Below are 24,295 nucleotides of genomic sequence, written 5' to 3' on the forward strand. Positions count from 1 at the left end.
GCACTCACTCACTCATTGACGCACTCACTCACTCATTGACGCACTCACTCACTCATTGACTGACTCACTCACTCACTCACTCATTCACTCACTTACTCACCTATATCCACACTGATCGATATAAACATCAACTCCTCCGCCTAAAGGTAAAACGGAGTTTTCCGTTCAATGTAAAAAGTTCATTGATGTCTCCCAATGTCCTTCCTTGTCCCACGTGTAACAGGTAAACGAAAACACCTGTTCATGTCCAACCACCAAAATGATGATGTAATGGCCACCTTCACAAACGTACGTCCTCATCAGAATCACGTGACGATTTTGTAAGAGGCAATCTATTTATTACGTAGAAATTTTATGGTAGAAATTTCCCCCCACTTCCTCCCCCCATCTTATCTCTCCTATTCCCCCGAATCCCGTTTCTTCCCAAACTTTTTCCCCTCCTCTCAAATCCCCGCACCATATTATAATCCTCCTTTCTCTCTCGATTTATAGAGACCGCTCGTCCGTTCGTACAAAAACAATGTCCGCCCGTGTCCGGGTGAAGTTGGACAGTCAGAGTGACGTAAAGAGATGGTGACGTCATCACGCTGGACACGTTCAAATGGTCGATCATCACCGATTTCTTTCCACATTGTTACAAAGGAAACATTTGCTCGCTTCACGTTTCTCTTTATCCATCTCTAGATTCTCAATTTGAGCAGGTTTCCTCCTCATGACCTGTCGTCGGCAAGGTGAGTGCCGTGCCCGGCGTACACCTGGTGGGCGCGTTCTCTCCTCCCACGGGCCGCCCGCACGACGCCCACCGGCACCGCGGACCCTCCGCTCTCGCAGCTGCGATGGACGGAGGCTGCAGCTCGGACTCCGAGAGCTGTATGAGCGGACAGGATGACGAGGTGAGTGTGACGTAGGTCGCTACGGCACGCACGTACGCTGGTGCACCTGTGTGGTCGTGTACGTGAATGGCAGACACTGAACGAGGATACGAACCTTCACGATGGTCGGCTTTCCTCGTCTTCATACGTCTCGAGACACTCCTGGTTAATCCCGACTTTCCACGTCTTTATGCGTCTCGAGACACTCCTGGTTAATCCCGACTTTCCACGTCTTTATGCGTCTTGGGACACTCCTGGTTAATCCTGACTTTCCACGTCTTTATACGTCTCGGGACACTCCTGGTTAATCCCGACTTTCCACGTCTTTATACGTCTGGACACACCTGGTCAATCCTGACTTTCCACGCCTTTATACGTCTGGACACACCTGGTCAATCCTGACTTTCCACGTCTTTATACGTCTCGGGACACTCCTGGTTAATCCCGACTTTCCACGTCTTTATGCGTCTCGGGACACTCCTGGTTAATCCCGACTTCCCACGTCTTTTTACGTCTCCGGACGCTCCTGGTTAATCCCGACTTTCCTCGTCTTTATACGTCTGGACACACCTGGTCAATCCTGACTTTCCACGTCTTTATACGTCTCGGGACACTCCTGGTTAATCCCGACTTTCCACGTCTTTTTACGTCTCGGGACACTCCTGGTTAATCCTGACTTTCCACGTCTTTATGCGTCTCGGGACACTCCTGGTTAATCCCGACTTTCCACGTCTTTATGCGTCTCGGGACACTCCTGGTTAATCCCGACTTTCCTCGTCTTTTTACGTCTCCGGACGCTCCTGGTTAATCCCGACTTCCCACGTCTTTTTACGTCTCCGGACGCTCCTGGTTAATCCCGACTTTCCTCGTCTTTATACGTCTGGACACACCTGGTCAATCCTGACTTTCCACGTCTTTATACGTCTCGGGACACTCCTGGTTAATCCCGACATTCCACGTCTTTATACGTCTGGACACACCTGGTCTATCCTGACTTTCCACGTCTTTATACGTCTCGGGACACTCCTGGTTAATCCCGACTTTCCACGTCTTTATACGTCTGGACACACCTGGTCAATCCTGACTTTCCACGTCTTTATACGTCTCGGGACACTCCTGGTTAATCCCGACTTTCCACGTCTTTATGCGTCTCGAGACACTCCTGGTTAATCCCGACTTTCCACGTCTTTATGCGTCTCGAGACACTCCTGGTTAATCCCGACTTTCCACGTCTTTATGCGTCTCGGGACACTCCTGGTTAATCCCGACTTCCCACGTCTTTTTACGTCTCCGGACGCTCCTGGTTAATCCCGACTTTCCACGTCTTTTTACGTCTCCGGACGCTCCTGGTTAATCCCGACTTTCCTCGTCTTTTTACGTCTCCGGACGCTCCTGGTTAATCCCGACTTTCCTCGTCTTTATGCGTCTCGGGACACTCCTGGTTAATCCCGACTTTCCTCGTCTTTTTACGTCTCCGGACGCTCCTGGTTAATCCCGACTTTCCTCGTCTTTTTACGTCTCCGGACGCTCCTGGTTAATCCCGACTTTCCTCGTCTTTATGCGTCTCGGGACACTCCTGGTTAATCCCGACTTTCCTCGTCTTTTTGCGTCTCGGGACACTCCTGGTTAATCCCGACTTTCCTCGTCTTTTTACGTCTCCGGACGCTCCTGGTTAATCCCGACTTTCCTCGTCTTTTTACGTCTCCGGACGCTCCTGGTTAATCCCGACTTTCCTCGTCTTTTTACGTCTCCGGACGCTCCTGGTTAATCCCGACTTCCCACGTCTTTTTACGTCTCCGGACGCTCCTGGTTAATCCCGACTTTCCTCGTCTTTTTACGTCTCCGGACGCTCCTGGTTAATCCCGACTTTCCACGTCATTTTACGTCCCAGGACGCTCCTTGTCAATCCCGACTTTCCTCGTCTTTTTACGTCCCCGGACGCTCCTGGTTAATCCCGACTTTCCACGTCTTTTTACGTCTCCGGACGCTCCTGGTTAATCCCGACTTTCCACGTCTTTTTACGTCTCCGGACGCTCCTGGTTAATCCCGACTTTCCACGTCTTTTTACGTCCCAGGACGCTCCTTGTCAATCCCGACTTTCCACGTCTTTTTACGTCCCAGGACGCTCCTTGTCAATCCCGACTTTCCACGTCTTTTTACATCTCAGGACACTCCTGGTTAATCCCATTCCTTATGTGAAACGAGTCGTACACGTCACGTTTAAAAACGACCTCACAACTGAGCGAATGGTAAGTGTCGCGAACACAAAGTAAACAATTGATGAAACAGGTAATTTATATCATGTGATTTTATATCATTTTCTTTTTCGTTTTATTCACCGAGACGTTAAATCCGAAAACGGTAAAAAAAAGTCACGAACGTCTAAATAATAAAATATTTAAACAATTAAATCTGATCTTCCATGGATTTTTATTTCAGTTTCGAACTTGTTTTATTATTAACTGAGTTGTCCAAAAACCTTTTATAAACTTTTGGAGAGAACACACGTTTAAACTTTCGATTTCAATCACAGGTGAGGTTGATTTGTGCGGACAGGCGAGTTTGATTGTGTCCAGAGGAGAGATGTGTTTGGGTGCACAGGTGAATGCATCAGGGGTGGGGAGGTGAGAGGTAGGAACAACACCAACAAGAAAAAACAAAGTGTGAAAAAAAAATTGTTAACAAATTCCTGTATCTCAAATTACTAAAACCTTGAGCCAATCGTTTTTACAATCCGTGTTATTGTTCATAAGGCTTTCAGGATGGCCTAGGAGCACGCACACTCCCCTCTAAGCTGGCTTACCTGGGTTCGAATGCCGACCCGGCTATAAACTGGCATCCTGGTGTTTCACAGGCAGGTTGGTTCATCAATGTGTGTGCCGTCCCTCGGATGAACGTTAAACTGGGCTTTAGGTTGTTAAAACAGGTTGGTGGACATCCCACGGTGTCCTTCGCAAATGGTAGGCGAGTTATCGCCTGCATTCTGAACAAATTACAAATTCCTGCCCTAACTACTGCTGGGAGAGGGATGGCAAACAGCCCACCATGATCCTGGCCTAGAAACTGCTTTGTTAGCTAATTAACAGGGGGTATGGGACATTGAATCGGAAAACCTGGAGGCCTCTGGTTCACTTTCACTCTCAAGGAACAAATGTATTGTTTAGGGGACAATAGAATGCACTCTTTGTGGTTTGTACAAGGTTATGTGCATTATAATCCCCTTTATGACAAACCATCCGAGATATTGTTATTGAACATTATTATATATTATATGAGACTCGACGTAAGAATTCAATCGGGTACAAGGACCGAGTGTAAATTTGATTTCAAATGTAATCTTGATTGACCCGATTTCCCACGCTGGGTGCAGTGATTTGTGCTTCGATTTCGCCCGACCTTTTACTGAACCAGGGGTGCGGATTATGGCCCGGGCCCTCGGATGATGGCCCGGGCCCTGGCCCTGGCCCTCGGTCTGTGCCCGAATGCCCGACTGCTCAGTCCGCCCCTTCCCTGAATAATCGTCAAATGGCTTTAACCTCAAAAACGAGCAAAGCGCTACAAGTACCCAGAGGTCGCTCATGGCAGGACTTGCTGCGTTGTGATTCGTCGTGTTTCAGACAAAATTATTTTATTTTCTAAACTACTTCTCATTTGGCCGAGTTTATGCTTTTGAATTTTAAGTTTGTTGGTGTCAGTATATATGTTATACACACACACACACACACACACACACACACACACACACACACACACACACACACACACACGTTGATTGTGCTTGCATTCTGCAAGCAGATACTGGAGTGCATCCTCTGTGCTTTTATCGAATAAAATAGCAGGACTTGCCACAGTGGCTTTTGTGCTCGTACCTTGTGCCGCAACGTCAGTGTGTGTGCGCGTGTGTTTTAGCAGCACCACAGCTCCGTGACAATGACAGTTAGAAACTTGAAACTTTGTACGCATACTTAGGTGACTCCAAGGGTGTGTACCTGGGGGTATGATTTTTTTTTTTTTAATTAGGCTTGGTAATAAGTTCAGGAAATTATAGAGTAAAATAGATCCTTTTTTCCGCGTGCTTCACTTCACTTTATGTCGTCATTTGTACTCGTGGATAGACATGCAATGTGTTTGTGAAGTCGGGCACAACATGCCGTCTTCTGATTAAACACGTCAGCGAAGCGACTGGTCGTGCATGCAAGTAATAAATATAAATGAAGAACGAGTGAACAACATGAGTTCTTTATTTATGATGCACAGACCAAGCTCTGCCCGCCCCCTCCCAGGAGAGAGAGACAGAGAGAGACAGACAGAGACAGACAGACAGACAGAGACAGACAGAGACAGACAGCGAGACGCTCAACTGACCAACATTTGTTTATGGATGTTTTGTGGTATATATATATATATAGATAGTTTGTGGTATATATATATATATATATATATATATATATATATATATATATATATATATATATATATTAGAATTGTGGTTTGAGTTACATCAGTGTTGGAAATTTCAACTTTCTAAGCTATATATCTATATTGTTACGTTTGTAGGGGGTAGGCAATGTAGGGTTTGTAGGCAGTAGTCCAGGTAGAATTGCATAGGTAGTGGGCTACGACTGTCATGAAGAAGAAGAAACCCCATGTAATAAGTAGGAAATTTGTGGAGACCGTATGTCGTGGAAGAGCGTGTCTTCATTCCCATCACGAGGGGTTGTATATGTTAATTAGCGAGGGATTAATGGTAAATCCCCTGTATGTAATGGCCTCTTATTTTTCCTCCGTTCCTTATGACACCAGCAGCACACACACAAAGTAAGAAATCACCCATTAATAACCCCCCAAAAAACCAACCGAAAACAGGACATTGAGCACTACCGCAGATAACATCGACCTGGTGAACACACAGGCACAAAAGGTCCATGGGGCCATGCCCCGAAGAGCAGTGATTTGGATTGGTTGGCGCAAAAGACTGGTAAGAAGGGACTATGGGATTGGTGGAGACGTCTTAGGATGATGTCAGAGCCTTGACTATAAATGAACGCTCTGGCCGACATTTTCTTCCTCTTGAGCGAGGTACGTTGAACATTGGACGAGCTCTTGAGCGAAGGACATTCCTTGAGACACCACAATTTTCTCTTTGTGCTTCTCGATTTTTTATTTTTTTATTTTTATACAGAGTCGAGGCTCGTGAAAGAGCTAACCTTTATCAAACAAACAAATCAAACAAACAAGCAAACAAAGTATATAAAAAGGGGAGCGGTCGACAAGATGGGGAGAGAAGGGGAGGAAGCACACAAACACAACATTTGAGAGCAGGGACATTGGGAGATGTGTGGGAGGGAGGTACCCGTATAATGGTCATCCTTCAATGCAAAAGGTCATTTGGAATGACAACACGTTGGCCCACTGCGCCACAGGAGTGTGTGAACTTTATGGTGTAATGTATATGCCAAAACACGGAAAATACGGGACGTCATTAATAAAAATAAACAGCCGTGAGTCGCGAGGATGGTATTTTAGTACCCGCGAGTGGGCAACAACTGCTAAAAGCTTAGCGGAGCGGTGATAGGACAGGTGGTGCACCATGGTGGTGGCACATTACATCCCTAAAACGGGATAGCGGGGACACAGATTGGAGTCTGGACATGAAGGCCTGTAAGAGGGAATGGAGCATTAGATGAGTGGTGAAACATTCGATGGATAATGCTGCATTCAATTGGTGGGAATTGCGCCTCAGCTGGGCCATGTTATCCACCCAACGATCTGAGAAACTGACCTTCATGGGTTATCGCACACCTTAAAAGGGTGGAATGTGGTGGAAAAGAATAATAATTCACATGCACAATATTGTGTTTAAATACCTGAGTGCTAGTTAATGATTTGGCTGTGAATGTTTGACACTTGAAAGCTTTTAGTGCCAGTGTGGTTAGAGATGGATGGTTTGCTCGATCGGGCCCAATGCCGAATGAACGCGGAGATGGAACGAGGATTGAAAATGCCATGAGGTGGTCTGGGGTCGTTTCATGCCTGGAGATATTTGTTATTGCAATGCAATAACTCAAAATGTACTTTAATTGACATTTACAAGTTTACTTGCCAAAGAAGGATTTGCTGAATGTCAACTCGCAGATTTGTGAAGTATTTGATAACACTGCGTGGGCTGGCAGGATGGCCTAGAGGTATGTGCACTCTCCTCCGAGCTTTCTAGCCTGGGTTCTAATTCTGGCCCCAGCTGTAAACTCTCATCATCATGGAGGGTGATGATGCATCAACGTGTGGTCCATGTCCATCGGATAGACGTTAAGCCAGAGGATCTCTCCGCCAGCAATGGTCGTTTTGTCACCTTCTGTCAATTATCAGGCCTAGTCAGCCAGTTTATGATAGACTTGGGGAAAGATCCCTTTAGGGTCGGCCACGGAAGAAGCTGGGAATCATTGGAGACCGTGAAAATCACCGTCTATCATACATGTTGTATGCACCTGGCTGCTTTTCCCACAAGCATTCCCAAGTCCATATTTTTCCCTTCATGATCACTTGTGACCTACCGCCATTGTCCAAGAGGAAAGATTCCTGCTCAGTCTGTCTACTGTGGAAGACTTCAGAAACTGCAAAGGAGTCAGGCTGCATGTGCAGTGTGCACGGAATCATTGGTGCAAAATGGTGGAACCTGGCCTGGTGATAAAACATGCTCGAGAAAGATAACAGGAAATGCTATATCGAGCATGCTCCGGGCAGCTTTGTGCAAGGGCCAGACGGGGAGAATGTAGACTCTGGCCAGGAATGACGAGATACCACCCCACCCCCCCCCCTTCCCACTTCCTACAGCCCCTGACCTCCCACATTCTACACATAGCACACCTCATAATAAGTCGCCCTATAATTGGCTAAGTAACGTCTCTCTTGAGGCTTTTAATCTGTTTTGACTTCAGTTGATGTCTGCGCATCGTTCGGTTTTAATATCTGTTGGGAGGTTTAGGCTTCAGGCCAAAGAAAAAAGATCTTTATGTCCAGATAATAATCGAGCAGCCCTTCCGTGAACTTCAAACTTTGTTTCATAAAAAGAAAAGAAATAGAAAGACAAAAGATTGAGGGGATGTTGGGCTCACAAGCTCTCAAAAAAGAAGGCCCATCTCGAGCACAGGTGGTTCAAGTTTGACCGAGATGGCCAATCATCCAAACCTCAACAGGATTGATGATTTCATGCGTAAACGAGAACGGCACCCTTCGACGTCATGACGTCGACTGAGTATGCCCAAAGGAAGATATTTGGCTATAGGGTGATGGCAGATTTGTCCTGTGACAACAATGGCGGCCATTTTTGAAAAAAGGACAAATGTGCGATGGCCCTATAGCCAAATATCTTTCTTCGGACATACTCTGACTATGTGCCAATTGCCATCCTTGTATCACCAAAGGCACAATTCCTGCACCTCCCTGCCATACTATAGGAGACCAGTCCTGATGTGTAAAAAAAATTTTTAAAAATGAATGAATGAATGAATGAATGAATGAAAATGAATAAATAAATAAATAAATAAATAAGTAAATTAATGAATAAATATTTTTACCCGTGAATAAGTGAAGCGAGAATGTAGAAGCAGGTCACATGTTATGAACCGTGAATACGCGGGATCCGCGAATGTTGAGGTCCGACTGTACATAATAAATAGACGCTCAGTTAGCAAATCAGTTGATAAATTACCTGTTTCATGGCTTAAGCAGTTTTGATTATGGCTAACAAAGGATTCTTACCACTTGTTTAGTCTTACCACTTGTGTTACTCCCCACCCCTTGTCCCACTAACCAATTTTTCGACTTTCCTCTCACCGTTTTCAGGAAGAGTACGACATGACCACACAAACCCCACCAGAATAAAACGAACACCCCGAATCGTAAACAAACGTAACTTTAACATCTTGCGATACAATAAACATGGATCGTGAGCTGCAGAAATACCGACCCCTGATTTGTAATCCACCAGAGCTGCCACAAAATGTCTGTCCTCCACATTGGACACAATTTGGATCTGTCTGCCATGCAGAAAATCATTGGATTTGATGCCTTCACTGGTTCAGGTTTTGTACGATGCCAAGACCACGCTTACACATACTAATACATGTCGTCCATTTGATTAAGTTTGCATCACAGATTGTTAAAATACTTCACTTACGATCGACATATTTCTGACACTGCAATACATATAATACATATTCTTTGGTAAAGTAATGAGCGTTGTTTATTTCAAACTTAGATAAGAACCTAGTTTTTTTTTTTGTTTTTTTTTGTATACAACATCGAGGCTCGTGAAAGAGCTAACATTGATCACAAAAAAACAACAAATGGACACACAAAACATATAATAAGGGGAGCGGTAGACAAGATGGGGAGAGATGGGGAAGCACACAAACACAACATTTGAGAGCAGGGACATCGGGAGATCTGTGGGAGGGAGAGGGCTTGGGGGGAGGTGGGAGAGGTATAAAACACATGGACGCTGCAAGGACTTCCAGGAAAGAAGTTGGTATTTCAAAAAAGTGGATCTGGGGTGTTTTAACGGGGGTAGAAAAGATCAAGGTTTTGGATGGGGGAAGATAAGAGATGGTGGTGAACAGCTGTTTTCAACAAACATTGATATGTACAGGGCGAGCCATAAGTCCCAGGACACTGTTTTAGCTGTTTATACAATATTTGTTTACACGATGTGTTTATACTGTGTTTTTTTTCAGATCATATAAATAATACATTAAACCAAGATGGCAGACACCAATTCCTTTACAGTAGAAGAGAGGCTGGTAGTAGCGGTGTGGTGCCACGAGAGGAGAAAAACAAACAAGACGATGAGACTGGTGCAAGAAGACTTCGAGGAGCGTTTTGGAAAGCCAGCACCGTCAAAATCAAATTTTCATCTTTGGGGGAAAAAAAGGAATTTCAGACTGGAAGTGGGACTCGTCAGAAAGCGCAGCGGACGATCAAAAATTCGTGATTTGTGAATTCAAAACATGAAAACATCCATTCTCAGATTTCCAAAAAAACATCATTGCAGAAACGTTCTGCAGAGTTGGGTGTTTTGTATCCATCGTTACGTCACATTGAAAGAAGACCTTCACATGAAATCATATAAACCAACTTACTTGTGAATTGTCAGATGCAGGTCATGAAAACAGGTAGACGCCCGTGACGGACTTCTGCAGCGCTTCGATACAATTCTTAATAGGTCAAAGGTTATGTATAGTGATTGTGCTGTGTACCTCAGTTCATCTCCACACAATGTTTACTTCTGGTGATGCTAATCCACATTATGTTGAAGAAGTGCAAGACTATCCACCACATGTTATGGTTTGGGCGGCGTTATCTTCCCACCACCTCATTGGTCCTTACTTTTTTGATGCGTCAATCAACCAGCAGTCATATCTACATATGTTAGAGAATTACCTCACACCTGAACTTGAACAACCTGGACTAGCCTATGAGATGTATTTCCAGCAGGATAGGACACCTGCGCATCATGCATGTGTGGTACGAAATTACCTCAATCAAATTTTTCCAACCCTTGGCTTGGCAGGTCTTCGCCAACACTTCTGTGGCATCACGCATTCCTGACCCGGACGTCATCCGTATGCATTCGATATCTAAGGACGTATTAGAATTGTTGTATTACTGGTAGGCCTGGTGTTGGCTTAGCGGTTCGGGTGCCGGCTTGGGATTCTAGGATCCTGCATTCAAATCTTAGCGGTTAGGGTGCCGGCTTGGGATCCTAGGATTCTGGGTTAAATCTTAGTGGTTAGGGTGCCGGCTTCGGATCCTAGGATCCTGGGTTCATCTTAGCGGTTAGGGTGCAGGCTTGGGATCCTAGGATCCTGGGTTCAAATCTTAGCGGTTCGGGTGCCGGCTTGGGATCCTTGGATCCTGGGTTCAAATCTTAGCGGTTCGGGTGCCGGCTTGGGATCCTAGGATCCTGAGTTCAAATCTTCGCGGTTAGGGTGCCGGCTTGGGATCCTAGGTTCAAATCTTAGCGGTTCGGGTGCCGGCTTGGGATCCTAGGATCCTGAGTTCAAATCTTCACGGTTAGGGTGCCGGCTTGGGATCCTAGGATCCTAGGTTCAAATCTTAGCGGTTCGGGTGCCGGCTTGGGATCCTTGGATCCTGGGTTCAAATCTTAGCGGTTCAGGTGCCGGCTTGGGATCCTAGGATCCTGGGTTCAAATCTTCGCGGTTAGGGAGCCGGCTTGGGATCCTTGGATCCTGGGTTTGAATCTTGGTCAATCGCTGAATTAGCGTCCGGGGGCGTTGACTCAGCCTGTCATCCTTCCGAGGTCGGCAAATTGAGTACCAGTTCACTGGTTATTCCCTGTGCGTCGCGAGAGGTGACTAACAGAGTTGGCGACAGGAAGGGCATCCGGCCATAAAACATTGCTTCAAAAAGGAGACCAAGGTGCCCAAAAAGGCCAACCCCTGCTCTGCGGGGAAAAATGGCTTCTAAAGGTGGTTCATGTATTACTGGTATTACTGTAATATATCATTATGTATTACGGTACTGAAATATATTGTTGCGGTTTTGTAAATAAAGGCAACCCCCCCCCGCCCCCCATAGTTAGTTACACCACAACACGTAGCCTCGCTTAGTTAGTTATTTCTTATTAAATGTGAAGTATAGTCTCCTTCCCAGTGTTAGTATGCATTGAGGCAGGCAGGATAATGGTAGGCCTCATTGCAGCCTAAAGTGCCTTGTCCTGGGCCTAGGACAAGCCTTGCAGGCCCGAGGGAGGAGCTGGAGGGCGTGGCCAGAGAACAGCGAACAGCCAATGGGAGCTGAAGGGAGTGGCCAACGGTGACCAATAAGGGGCTGTCACGACACGTGACCCCAGGCGGCCAATGGAGGCCCGTGGAACGTTCGGGTGGGGGGTTCGGGGGGCTATAAAACCCGGCCCGAACCCCCGCTCTCTCTCTCTCTCTCTCTGCCCCGACTCTCTCTCTCTGCCCCGACTCTCTCTCTCTGCCCCGACTCTCTCTCTCTGCCTGGACTCCCTGCATATAGACACTCTCTCTGCCCCGGCTCTCTGCCTCACTGACCCTGGGATACGCTGCTCTTCTTGTCGGATTCCTGCTACGTGCACGTCCGTGATCAATGCCCCTGCCGCGGACATCTCCGGCTGTGGTGTCCCGGGTTGGAGCGATCCTTGGGGGTATCCTCCCAACGGGCCCGTCCAGGCAAACTGCACGAAGCAGCCGCGCTTTTTGCGCATTACCCTCTTCCTCCCCTTCCCCGAACGAATCTGAGGGCCCTTGTCTGGGTACCTAGGTAAGGCCGTTAAGATTCTTCGCTGTGTCCCTTTTCTGTGAAACTGTACATTGTAATAAATCCTGTGGTTTGGTTTCCAACCTGGTCGTCATCGCCCTTTCAACATTGGCCCAGCATTGCCTGAATTAAAACCGCTCGATCGGGTTCAATAGTGTTAACGGCACGAGTTACACGACGCACAACCGCTCGGGTGTCCAGTACCAGCGTGACTCGTGCGAGGTTCAGTCCCCGTTCTCACAGCTGCGTGTGTCGAAGGTACTCAGGTCATGACCGTTAACCCTTCCACGCATATCTGCGGGCTCGGCGGCTGGAATTGCTTAGCAATCCGTCCACCACGAGTGTAGTGTGGGTGGCGGCCTCGTGGACTCAGAGTTCGAGGGGGAGCAGGGCTTAACCCCCCCTTAGTACGTCGACGAACCCCGAGATCCGCAACAATATTATTACTCCTGGGACTTATGGCTCACCCTGTAGTTAATATTTCTTGCAAATTTTCCTCACTTTGGAAGGAAGAAACATGATAGCCGAGCTGACGTTGGGGACAATCTTTAACGTTCTTTTCTCTTTTCCTTCCTGCAGGTGCGTACACTTTTTGTCAGCGGTCTTCCCATGGACATCAAGCCTAGAGAACTGTACTTGCTCTTCAGGCCTTTTAAGGTGTGCGCACTTTGTGAGGAGACGCAGATAGAAAACTGTGGTTGCGGAGCAACTGCTTCCAGGAGCCGCGGACACAGAGTTTCTCTCAGGAGAGCCGAGATTCTTTTGAAGCGACGTTTCTGTTTGTTATAATTTTGCATTTTAACCGCAAGTGTAATACAAGTATGATGCTTGAGGTACAACAGTGAAAGTAGTTGTAAAAATTGCCATTGTGGTAATTCGAATGCATTTTGCGCGTCTGCATTTTTCAGGGATACGAGGGCTCGTTGATAAAGCTGACGACCAAACAGGTTGGTGTAAACAAATTGACACATTACTGAATCTGTGGTAATGCCTGTACCTTCTGAAATACAACTTAGAAAGCTCCAAAAAATTGACAGCCAAAAAAAATCCAATGTTTTAGTGTACAATTATGGCTCTGAACTTACCTACTAACCTACCCTACTTCTTTATTTGTTTATTTTCACATGCACAAAAGCATCACAACCTAAAAATAAACAATTTGGTGTCTGTATGTGTGTCTGTCTGTCTGTCCGATGATTTTTGACCACGATACATTTGGTCGTTACTTATCCAATCTCGACCAAACTTGCCAGGGGGACTAAGGCTCACATGATGGAGGTTGTGGGGACTTAATTTGCACCCTTCCCCCAATGGGGGTTCTCCATCTTGGACAAACTCCATGTTAAGGTGTATAAATAGGTTGCTATGGCGTCATGTTGGGCATCCCTGCCGGAAGTAACCACAAACTATTCAGTCAAATCTGCCCAACGTACGATTGCCTTTTAAAACAGTTTCTGCTGTTTAACACGAGACTGAAATAAATATGGAGGAAACACGACATCCTGGAGGAATTCTATGCTTGTCACATCCCCCACAGACTAACGGATCCAATCTGTCTCGACTTGGTAAACCTATAGATAGGCCGCAATGATCTTTAGCTAATAAAGGTGCTTAAATGAGACTGTACGCATGAATGATCTATCCCAAAGCCTGTCCGACTTCTTATAGCCATTAGATTATATGTGCATTTTGTTTGTAACTTATATCTTGGGGCCTCATATGTGATTTTTTTTTTTACCGGTTATGACTTGAATTGTGACGTGAGATTTTTTTTATGTAGAAGGCTCCAGGCACAGATTATGTCGTCCTCATTGAGGCCAGGCCTAAATAAAAGAGCTGCATTGATAGAAAAGTAAAGAAGGAGAGAATAGTCAGAGTTTTTGAGAAAGCAGAGAATTTGCTTTTTGAAAAGGGGAAGATCATAAGTGTTTGGAAAGACATGTGAAGGTAAAGAGTTCCAGAGTTTGGCAGTGGAGGGGAAGAAACAAACATCATAACGGAGACCACAGAAACATAAACACCACAGACCCTCTTACAGCCCAACGCTGACCTCTATTTGACGCTAACTCCATTCCTAACATTTGCTATCACTGTTTAATATTCTGCTGGGGGAAATTTGAAGAAAATTTAACGTATTCACACATGGGCGGCGTATAGGCCAAGTCGCTGGTCCGCACACCTACCGGAAGTCAACATTATTATAACTAGTTATTTAGTTCCATCAAATGCTGGCCGACTTCTGTTGACATTCATGATCAGATTTCTCCAAACATCTCCATCTCCACTGCTTTTTGAAGCTCCAGGAGAGACTCGATTGAAGTATGATCACATCCATCGGACACATACAACGTCTGCCTCTTCCTCTTCTTCTTCTTCTCTCCATCCTGCCCAGCATGGTTGATATCTCCAGACTTTCGTTTTCTGTACACATGATGTGTCCAATCAAAGCACAACAGGTGTTCTCGTTTCTTCCCGCAGTCCAAGAGATTTTTAACATTTGTCTTCAACACCGCATTTCAAAACTGTCAATCTTCTTCCTTCCTTTCTTTTTCACTCTCTGTCAATTGTCAATCTGTCAATCACAACTGGAAATAGCAGAACATTCCCCATCCTGCTTGTGTTGTCACATCTTTGTATTTCCAGATCTTTGTCAATCCTGACATTGTTGTTCTCCGCAACACTAACCGTCTATTAAGCTCTCCTTCACATTCTCCACTCACTTCAATGTTAGAACCCAGGAAGATGAAACTTTGCATGATTTCCACGTGATCGTCTCCCAATCTGAACACATCGATCTTCTCAGTTCACAAGATTATTTTTTAAAGGTTTAATTAAATAAAGATGAGATTTTTCACTTTTCTTCTTCACTGTCTGTACCAGTTTCATCAATTCCTCTTAACTTTCTCCCAACTGAGTACAATCATCAGCAGACCTTAGGTTGTTGATAAATCTTCCTCAAATCCCGACTCGATGTCATCCAAGTTTGATTTTTCATAAAATATTATTATGACCACAAATTAATCAGTCAATTCCATCCAATGATGGCATAATAATAATAACGAGTTGGTATTCATAGAATACTTACTCTGCGCAATCAACTTGTTGCGAGCCAACTCTTCTGTTTTTGAAGTTTTTTTTCCTTTGATCCAATATGGCTGCCAGACCACGTGACCGATAACATCATAAATTTCTATTCTCCAATATATTTGTTGCGTAGGTCACACAATAAATTTCAAACTGATCGGACTAAGCGTTGTCCCTGTCGAATTATGACGTCATAATTAAGGCACCAATGTCATCATCGTTAACAACACCTATTCGCCAAGCGGAGTTCTTTACAACGTGGCTCATTTCAATTTTTTCCATGGAGCGGTTTTGGAGATAGAGGTGCAATATTTTTTGGGTTTTCCAAGATGGCACCTGTACCACATTATATATGACATCATAATTATCATTAAAATATTCTACAGGCAGAAGCGCTCCTATGGTGAAAATTACGTTTCAATTGGACCAAGAATTGTGGAGAAAAAAAATTCATACTGATTGGATGAAGCATTATACGTGTCGAATTATGACGTCATAAAGAAGGCACCGATGACATCAACAACCTATCTTATTCCCCATGGGGTGTACTTGACAATGAGCCATGTTTCGACTTTTTCCATTGAGCGGTTTGGGAGATGTAGAGGTGCAACGTTTTTCCAACATGTCCGTACCATGTTACGTATGACGTCACAATTATGAACACAAATAAATTATACAGGCAGAGGCTCTCCTATGGTAAAATTTCGTATCAATCGGACCAACGGTTGCCGAGAAAATGATTTTTTTTAAATGCAGACACGCCACATGTACGCAGGCAGGTACGCAACCGAATGCCTAACCCTGATTTTCGCTTCGCGAGCGCAAGGTAACAATATTAACAGGATGGCTGGCAGGATGGCCTAAAGGTACACACACCTGCCTCTAAGCTGTCTAGCCAGGGGGTTTGAATCCAGACCCAGCTATAAACTGTCATCCCGGTGTCTCACCGTCGTGGTGAGGCTTCGTGTTGGCTTAACGGTCAAGGTGGCTGGCTTGAGATGTTAGGGTCTTGAGCTTGAGCCCCTGTCGTATTGTTGAAATAACACGAGGTGGATTGACTCAGCCTGTCATCCTTCCGAAGTCGGCAAAATGAGTACCTGTCCCCTGGAAACAGGGGCACTGTATCGGCAGCACAGCCACACTTCCAGCAATGATGCAACCAGCAGCTACAGGGTGCATATGAAACAACAACAGGCAGGGTGATTCATCAATGTGTGTGCGGTCCCTCGGATGGACGTTAAACTGGGCATCCTGTCTGCCGGCATTCATTGGTGGATGTTAGGGATATCACGGTGTCCTTTGAAAAGAGGAGGCAAGCTATCACCAGCACCATGGCCAAATTCCAAATTTCTGCCCTCACCTGACCCAAACGTCAGGCCTGGCCAGCCAGTTCATGAAAGACTTGGGCCAAGCTTCCCCTGGCCAACCCCACAAAGCAGGACAAATCATTGATTTCAAGTTCCTCGCAAATCTTTGACATTTGACATTTCTCAAAGACCATGCTCACCTTTTGTACTGCTAACCTTGAGCCGACTTCAGGTCCAAAGCCACGTTACCGTTACTAATGAGGTTATCGCTCCGAATGGGGAGTCTGCCGACAGTCACTGAGCAGATCTTAATTGAATAGTCGAGCGGAACCAAGTTATGTGCTGCGTTCCTAATTGGAGGCCAAATCTCTTGATTAACCAATCACCAGTTGCCATATGCCACTGTCGGGACAGAAAGAATGAGTCAGGACACAAAATCATTTTAAGCATTATTAAAACTGCACATATTTACAGAAGCTTACAGTATGTACAGGCAATCACATTACCCTTTTATCCCTGACATATAAAATCGAAAAACACGGACCATGAAATCGTGAGGCCACGTGACTCTTTATCTATTAATTATGTACTGTTTGAACGTCAGTTGCATCCTGTCTCGTAATTACGTGCTGTTGGAATACACCTTTCGACCCTTTAGGCTGCTGACACCCCTTAGACCTTTGAAGACCCTTTAAGTCTCCCAAGACCCTTAAGACCACCTAAAGACTCATAAGACCTGTTACACCACTTGGACCTTTTTTGATTACAAATAAATTGCAAAAAAATAATATCACCGATATTACAAATACATTTGTAGAAAAGAAATGTTTGTCTTATGAATGGTGTAAATCATGACAACGCAACAACTTATGTTCCGTCAGGTCATTATCCTCAGTTTGAACAAGCCTGTGCCTCTGCAGCGATGTGTGGTGAGGCGAGCATAGCGAGTACTACAAAATAACTATCGTTTTATAATGAAGATGGATTATTTTACCTTCTTGAAGTCAAAACCAGAACAATTTTTCCTCTATCAATTGAAACATAAAAAGTTCACAATTCTTGAGCTATTGCGAATATCTCATTTGTTCAAATTATTGAATGGGCCTTGTAATTTCAGCTCAAGTTATTAGTGTTATGTGATTTTCAAAATACGTTCTATTCCCTTTGAGTGCTGGCAAGATAGTGTTGCTGTTTTTAGAACCCCTCACTTTGTAAATACTTGTAAATAATATTCCATCATTTAATAAGGTTAAAGGTTGCACCCATAGTTAGGCCACAGCAACACGTAGGACACCATAGGACTTTCAGTTATTTCCTTAGTGTGTGTTTCAGATAAGGCTGTGTTCCCAATAGTTGAATCTGCGTTGCATTAATCAAATAAGATAGGCCCCATTTGCTTCCTTGCCAACCTCCCTCCCAATTCTATTACGCGCTTCCGCTTGCTAGCAGCGTTCGCTGCCTCGCTGAGCTTCTGCTCAAACAAACGCCATTAACCACACGGTCAAGCTCGAGGAAGAAGGGGGCTGAGCGCCGGGAACGAGGTGTGGCCCTGTCAACTCGCCGTCAAAGGCGGAGCCGGTGAGCCCTCGCCAACCAACCAGGGCTGAGGTGAGCTCACTGGCGGGCATGGTTTCGAAGAGCGCGGATTGATCTCCATGCACGTTATATAAGCGCAAGCGCGAAGCCCTTTTAGGGACTGCGTGAGGGAGCACATTTTGATACGGACTCGTTGGGAAAGGCACTTTATGAACTTATTGATCGGGAGGCACGCTTGTTTCAAAGGACTGCGCAGGGGACCGTCGATGATACGGACTTGTTGGGAAAGGCGCTTTATGAACTTATTGATCGGGAGGTGCGCTTGTTTCAAAGGACTGCGCAGGGGACCGTCGATGATACGGACTCGTTGGGAAAGGCGCTTTATGAACTTATTGATCGAGAGGCATGCTTGTTTCAAAGGACTGCGCGGAGACGCTGATTGCACGAACTGCCTGTGATACGAGCCATTGATCGGGAGAGAGATAGAGAGCTGGCACGAGCTACGTATTACGTAAGCCGCATCCCAGTCCCCCCGATATATGTAACCCCAAGATACGTAAGGTCCGCTCGCGTCCGACGATACGCGTGAAGCTGCCTGCCGGGTTTCGCCCGCGGAACCGGAGCCTGGACTGGAGTGGACCGGAGCCGGATCCCATCACCTGACCATCTGCCTGGACCTTCCTCCCCTACCACTACAATTCCGTGTGAGTGTGTCTGTTTGTCCTGGGGTCGTAATAAGTTAAGACTGTATAGATAAGATTGCCCTGTGTCCTTTTGTTTCTTCTTCCTCCTGTATATTCCTTTCGTTTCCTCTTTGGGTTTTTGTACATAATAAATAAACCCTTATTTGTTCTTCCTACACTCTGGTTTCCTCTTATCCGATCGCGTCCGTCCTTTCTTTCAATTGAGTACCTGTGGCACGATTTGGAAACCGCACAGGATCGGGTTAGCCTTTGTTAATGGCTCGGGCCGCGGATTGCTAACCGCTCGGCAATTTCCATTTTATCCGTGGTTCGAGCGGGAGTTATTTCCCTGCTTCACGGTCGGGTTAGTACATAGGTATTTGGGACTTCATTGACCAATCACCCTAGCTAATTCCGACCGGAAGGAGCGTCATAGCTTCCAGGATTGGGGGATGGCCAGCTTAAAAGACAAGGGGATTAACCCCCCCTTGATAAGGGGAGCGCCGACCCCCGAATCCGCAACAATAGCTTAGGCCTTAGAGGAACGTACATTCGACGTTGAGTTGTGTAGCCTGGGTTTGAACCCCGGCCCAGATGTAAACCATCGTCCTGGTGTTTCACACACACACGGCGATGCAGCGATTCATGCCCCGTCCATTGGATGGACGTTGAGCTGGACGACTCGACTGCCAGCACTGGTCGTTGGTGGACGTTAAGGACCCCACGGCGTCTTTTGCAGAGTGCGTTCGTTTTCGCCAGCTCCTTGTACAGATTACAAAATATTTAGTCAAAAATCAGGCATCGCCAAACAATTTCTTGAATGAGCCAGGTGAAGATCAATTCTTACCATGAATTTTTCAGATTATGGCATCAGAATGTTCTGGTTGTGTTTACACAATGATATTTTGATATGCAACCGATTATGGTCAAAGAAAAAGAAAAGTAGAACAATGTGACTGTGTCGCCACTATGCCTCCGCATAGTCCCACAACGGGTAGATGCCATCACTCTGCATATGTATGGGTAGTGGATCACGTTTGTGAAGTTTCGCGTTGATCGGATAACGTTCGTTTTTCTTTCCAATATGGCTGCCAAACCACGTGATCTATGACATCATTTTCAAACTATATGCAAAAGTGCTGTTAGATGATATTTGGAAAATTTCGCATCAATAGGGTGAGCGGTTTCAGAGATATAATTATTTAATATTTTCTTTCAATCCAAAATTTCTGCCAAACCATATGACCTATGATGTCATAAATTTAATATTTCAATACAAATGGGTCATAGATCATGTGCATGCAATTTCAGATTTTTAGGAAAAGGAATTCGATTAAAACATTTTTGGCTGGTATACCATTTCACCTGTGATGTCATCATCATCATGCTTTTGTTCCCCATTGGGACTACTCGACAATGCGCCAAGTCTCAAATTTTTCCATTCAGCGGTTTCCGAGAAATATTTTTTTATTTGCTTTTAATCCAAGATGGCTGCCATACCACGTGACCTATGACGTCACAATTATCATAAAAACATTCTGCATGGGTGTCACTTATACCCTGAAAGTTTCGTCTCAATCGGACATGTGGTTACTGAGAAAAACGAGGTTTAGCCCGGACAGACGGATGGACGGGACGGACAACCCGAAAACATAATGCCTCCGGTAACTTTTTTTTTCTTTTTTTTCTTCTTTTTTTTTGTATACAGAGTCGAGGCTCGTGAAAGAGCTAACATTTATCAAACAAATAAATCAAACAAACAAGCAAACAGTATATAAAAAGGGGAGCGGTCGACAAGATGGGGAGAGAAGGGGAGGAAGCACACAAACACAACATTTGAGGGCAGGGACATCGGGAGATGTGTGGGAGGCAGAGGGCCTGGGGGGAGGCAGGATAGGTATAAAACGCAAGGACACCAAGGACTTCCAGGAAAGAAGTCAAAAGTCACCTCAAAAAAGTGGATTTGGGATGAAATTAGCGGGGGTAGAAAAGATCAAGGTTTTGGATTGGGGAAGATAAGAGATGGTGGTGAACAGCCGTTTTAAAGACCTGGAGGGAGGAGTGGGATTGAAGAGAGTGAGGGAGTTTGTTCCAGAGGCGGGAGAAAAGAGGAATGAAGGAGTGAATGTGAGCAGAGAGTTTTGATTTTGGCAGTTTAACCATAAGAGGGTTGCAGGCAGATCTTGTGCGATCTGCAGGAATATTTGGGGGACAGAGCCCAGAGAGAGCTGGGGGAGCAAGGCCGGAGAGGAGTCGGTAGAAGACGGAAAGACCACCAACCTGCCTGCGGTGATTAAGTGAAAGGCCCTCGGAGATAGCGTCATCGCGGGAGATTCCAATGATTCTGAACGCTTTGGTTTCAACAGCGTGAACACGATCTAGGTGTGAGGCAGGAGCACCAGACAAGAGGGGAGGGCAGTACTCCATTGAGCTGCGGATGAAAGCCTTGTATGTGGTGAGGAGCTCAGGTGTGCCAAGGAAGGACTTCGCACGACGGAGGATGCCCGCCCAGTCGGCGACTGGCTTTGGAGGCCAGCTTGGAAATGTGGTTTTCCCAGGAAAGATCATGGCAGATAGTGAGACCCAAAAGCTTGAGTGACAGAACTTCTTGGAGAGGATTATTCAGAAAGTAGATAGGAGGGTTGTCCAGTCGGTCTTTTCGGAGAGACATCGTAAGAGTGTGAGATTTGTCAGGATTGAAAGACATGTTCCACTTGTTTGCCCAGTCTGTGATTTTGTCCAGGTCTGCAGAGAGTGAGGAGGCTGCAGAATGCCGAACTGAGGGATGAGGAATGGAGCGGCAGAGAGTGGAGTCATCAGCAAAGAGATAGAGGATTTTCAAGAGAGTCAGAGAGATCATTGATGAAGACCAGAAAAAGCACAGGGCCCAGAACACTGCCTTGGGGAACTCCAGCCTGAACAGGAAGAGGAGATGAGAGAAACCCATTCAGGGCCACACGTTGACTACGACTAGAGAGGAAGTCCGCCAGCCATGCGTGGAGATTTCCATGGATACCAAAGGAGGAGAGTTTGGTGAGCAGAGCGGGGTGCCAGACCGTATCGAAGGCACGTGATATGTCGAGGGAGACGGCTCTAATTTCCTGTTTGGCATTGAGGACCTCCATCCATTGTTGAGACAGCAGAAGCAGCATGTCCAGAGTAGAGTGACCTGGTCTGAAACCAAATTGATGATCAGAGATCAAGCCATTGGAGAAGAGGAAAGATTTCATATCCGAAGCAATGATGGATTCCATGACTTTCCTGATAATTGGGAGAAGGCTGATTGGTCTGTAGTTGCTAGGATCTGTTTTTGCACCTTTTTTGTGCAAAGCGGTGATGTTGGCTGATTTCCAAGCAGATGGCAGTTGACCTTCAGCAAAAGAGAGGGTGAAGAGAACAGAGAGAGGGAGTGAAAGAGCGGAAGAACAGGATTTTAGGACCTGTGGGCTGATGCCGTCAGGTCCAGTTGCACAATCAGAGTCGAGGGTTGACAGAAACTTTTCCACCTTGTCAGGAGGAAAGGACACGGAGTCCAGGAGCAGCTGGGTACGACTGGGTATGGTGGGTACATAGAGGGATGGGTTTGGGACACAAGATTTAGAGGCAAACACAGAGTTGAGGCATTCAGCTTTTTCACGTGCGGAGTCAGCTGTGTAGCCGTTTGAGGTAAGGGAGGGGATGGAGGGGGAACAAACACCAGAAACAGATTTGACCAGACGCCACCAGGATTTGGAAGAGGGAGACAGATAAGAGAGTTCGGTCTTGAGAACGGAGAGATATTGTTTCCTGGCTCTCCTGAGGGTGGACACACACTTGTTTCGGGCTTTGTGAAAGGAAATGAGATTTCCTTCCGTTGGATTTGCTTTCCAGGAGACGAAGGCAAGTTGTTTCTGGGCAACAGCCTCACCACAAGATTCCGTGTACCATGGACTTTGACAGATTGTGTCAGTCCCAGTGAGTCACAGAAGTCCTTTGCTGAGGAGCCATGGCTGGTGAGAGAGGTACCCACACCCAGCCAACTGGCATGGTGACAATTGAAATCACCACATATGAGGAAGAGAGAGTTGGGATGAGTAGATAGAAGTTGGTCCATATTATCAGACAGCGAGATGTAGATGGAGTCATCACTGTTTGGTGGACGGTGCAACACACATATGAACAAGAGGTGGGAGCGAAGGGGAAGCCGTAGCCAGAGGTATTCCTGGGGGTGAGGTGGAGAGAGTGCAGTGCAGGGCGAGTGAGGAAGAGTTTTTGATAAAGATAGCAACCCCACCTCCAGGACGAGGCTCAGGTCTATCATACTATTCGGAGGAAGCATAAAAAGTGTACAACTATTTATTTCCACGAAAGCACATTCTGCTACAATTATACGACGGTTGTTAAGGTAAGTTTATCACAAAAAAGTTTCCTGATTAAAGCAGAGTTCCAAATTGTCGACTCAACAACGCCATGCTCACTTACAACATCTTGAGCCGTGGAATGAAAAATTGCATCTGTTTTGCAGAAAGTTCAGTTTGAAAAGGCGCAGGATGACTCTTGAACGAAAGCCAAAGAGCGTATCATACAAACCTCTCTGAAACTTGTCGTGAACACGAAACGTTGTTTTAAGCTATTCCGGAAGGGACGTGCTCATTGCGAGGAAAGTTTGATCCATTATTGGGCCCGTGCTGTATGTTGGGTTTTAAATGTCTCTTGATGAATATGTTTGTAAAAGTTCCCAACAACTTTTGAGAAGTTTGTAGCCATATATTGAATCACAATATCGCACATCAACACCCACATTCAGTTTGGAGGTCTGCGTCAAGCCCTTCATTGGGGAGTAAAAGGATTTTTAAGAGGATTTGCATTCAGAATAATCATGATTTGTCATGTTCCTGTTGTTGTTCTGAACTTTTTTTCATTTTCTTTCTTTGTATACAGAGTCTAACACATTGAACATGAAAACATGCACAGACACATAAAACATGCAATGAAGGGAGCGGGAGACAAGAGGGGAAGAGAGAGAGGGAAGCACGCAATCACAACAACAGGAGAGAACAAGGACGTCGGTAGATCTGTGGAAGGGGGAGGGCTGGGGGAGGAGGGAGGGGTACACGGTATAAAGCAAATGAACACTTCTAGGAATTTCAGGAAATAAGTTGGGGATTGAAAGAGGCGGAGGATTTGTGGTGTTTTAACGGGGATAGAAAAGATCAAGGTTTTGGATGGGGGAGGATAAGAGATGGTGGTGACCAGCTGTTTTAAAGACCTGGAGGGAGGAGAGGGATTGAAGGGAGTGGGGGAGTTTGTTCCAGAGGCGGGAGAAACGAGGAATGAAGGAGTGAAGGTGAGCAGAGAGTCTTGATTTTGGCAGTTTAACCATAAGAGGGTTGTTGGCAGATATTGTGCATCCTGAAGGAATATTTTGGGGACAGAGCACAGAGAGAGCTAGGGGAGCTAGGCCAGAGAGGAGTCGGTAGAAGACAGAAAGACCACTTATTCATAGCACATGGTGTTTTTATTTTATTTTAAA

The 24,295-nt window shown here is 45.8% G+C and overlaps 1 protein-coding gene across 3 annotated transcripts in view; it reads left to right on the forward strand.

Annotated features, from left to right (window-relative positions):
* The first annotated feature begins 569 nt into the window (after window positions 1-569).
* Window positions 570-24,295, forward strand: part of LOC137434503 (RNA-binding protein with multiple splicing 2) — a 237,502-nt gene continuing 213,776 nt past the window's right edge. For 2 of the 3 annotated variants that reach the window (XM_068127590.2, XM_068127591.2), the window contains exons 1-3: window positions 587-893; window positions 12,753-12,830; window positions 13,082-13,120. In XM_068127590.2, the coding sequence (XP_067983691.1) occupies window positions 837-893; window positions 12,753-12,830; window positions 13,082-13,120 (174 nt within the window). In that variant the 5' untranslated portion in view covers window positions 587-836. Of the gene's footprint in view, window positions 894-12,752; window positions 12,831-13,081; window positions 13,121-24,295 lie in introns of all 3 variants that reach the window. The other variant, XM_068127592.2, reaches the window with a different exon arrangement.

This window comes from Myxine glutinosa, chromosome 10 (assembly GCF_964187855.1).
Source record: "Myxine glutinosa chromosome 10, kmMyxGlut1.1, whole genome shotgun sequence".
Lineage (NCBI taxonomy): Eukaryota > Metazoa > Chordata > Myxini > Myxiniformes > Myxinidae > Myxine > Myxine glutinosa.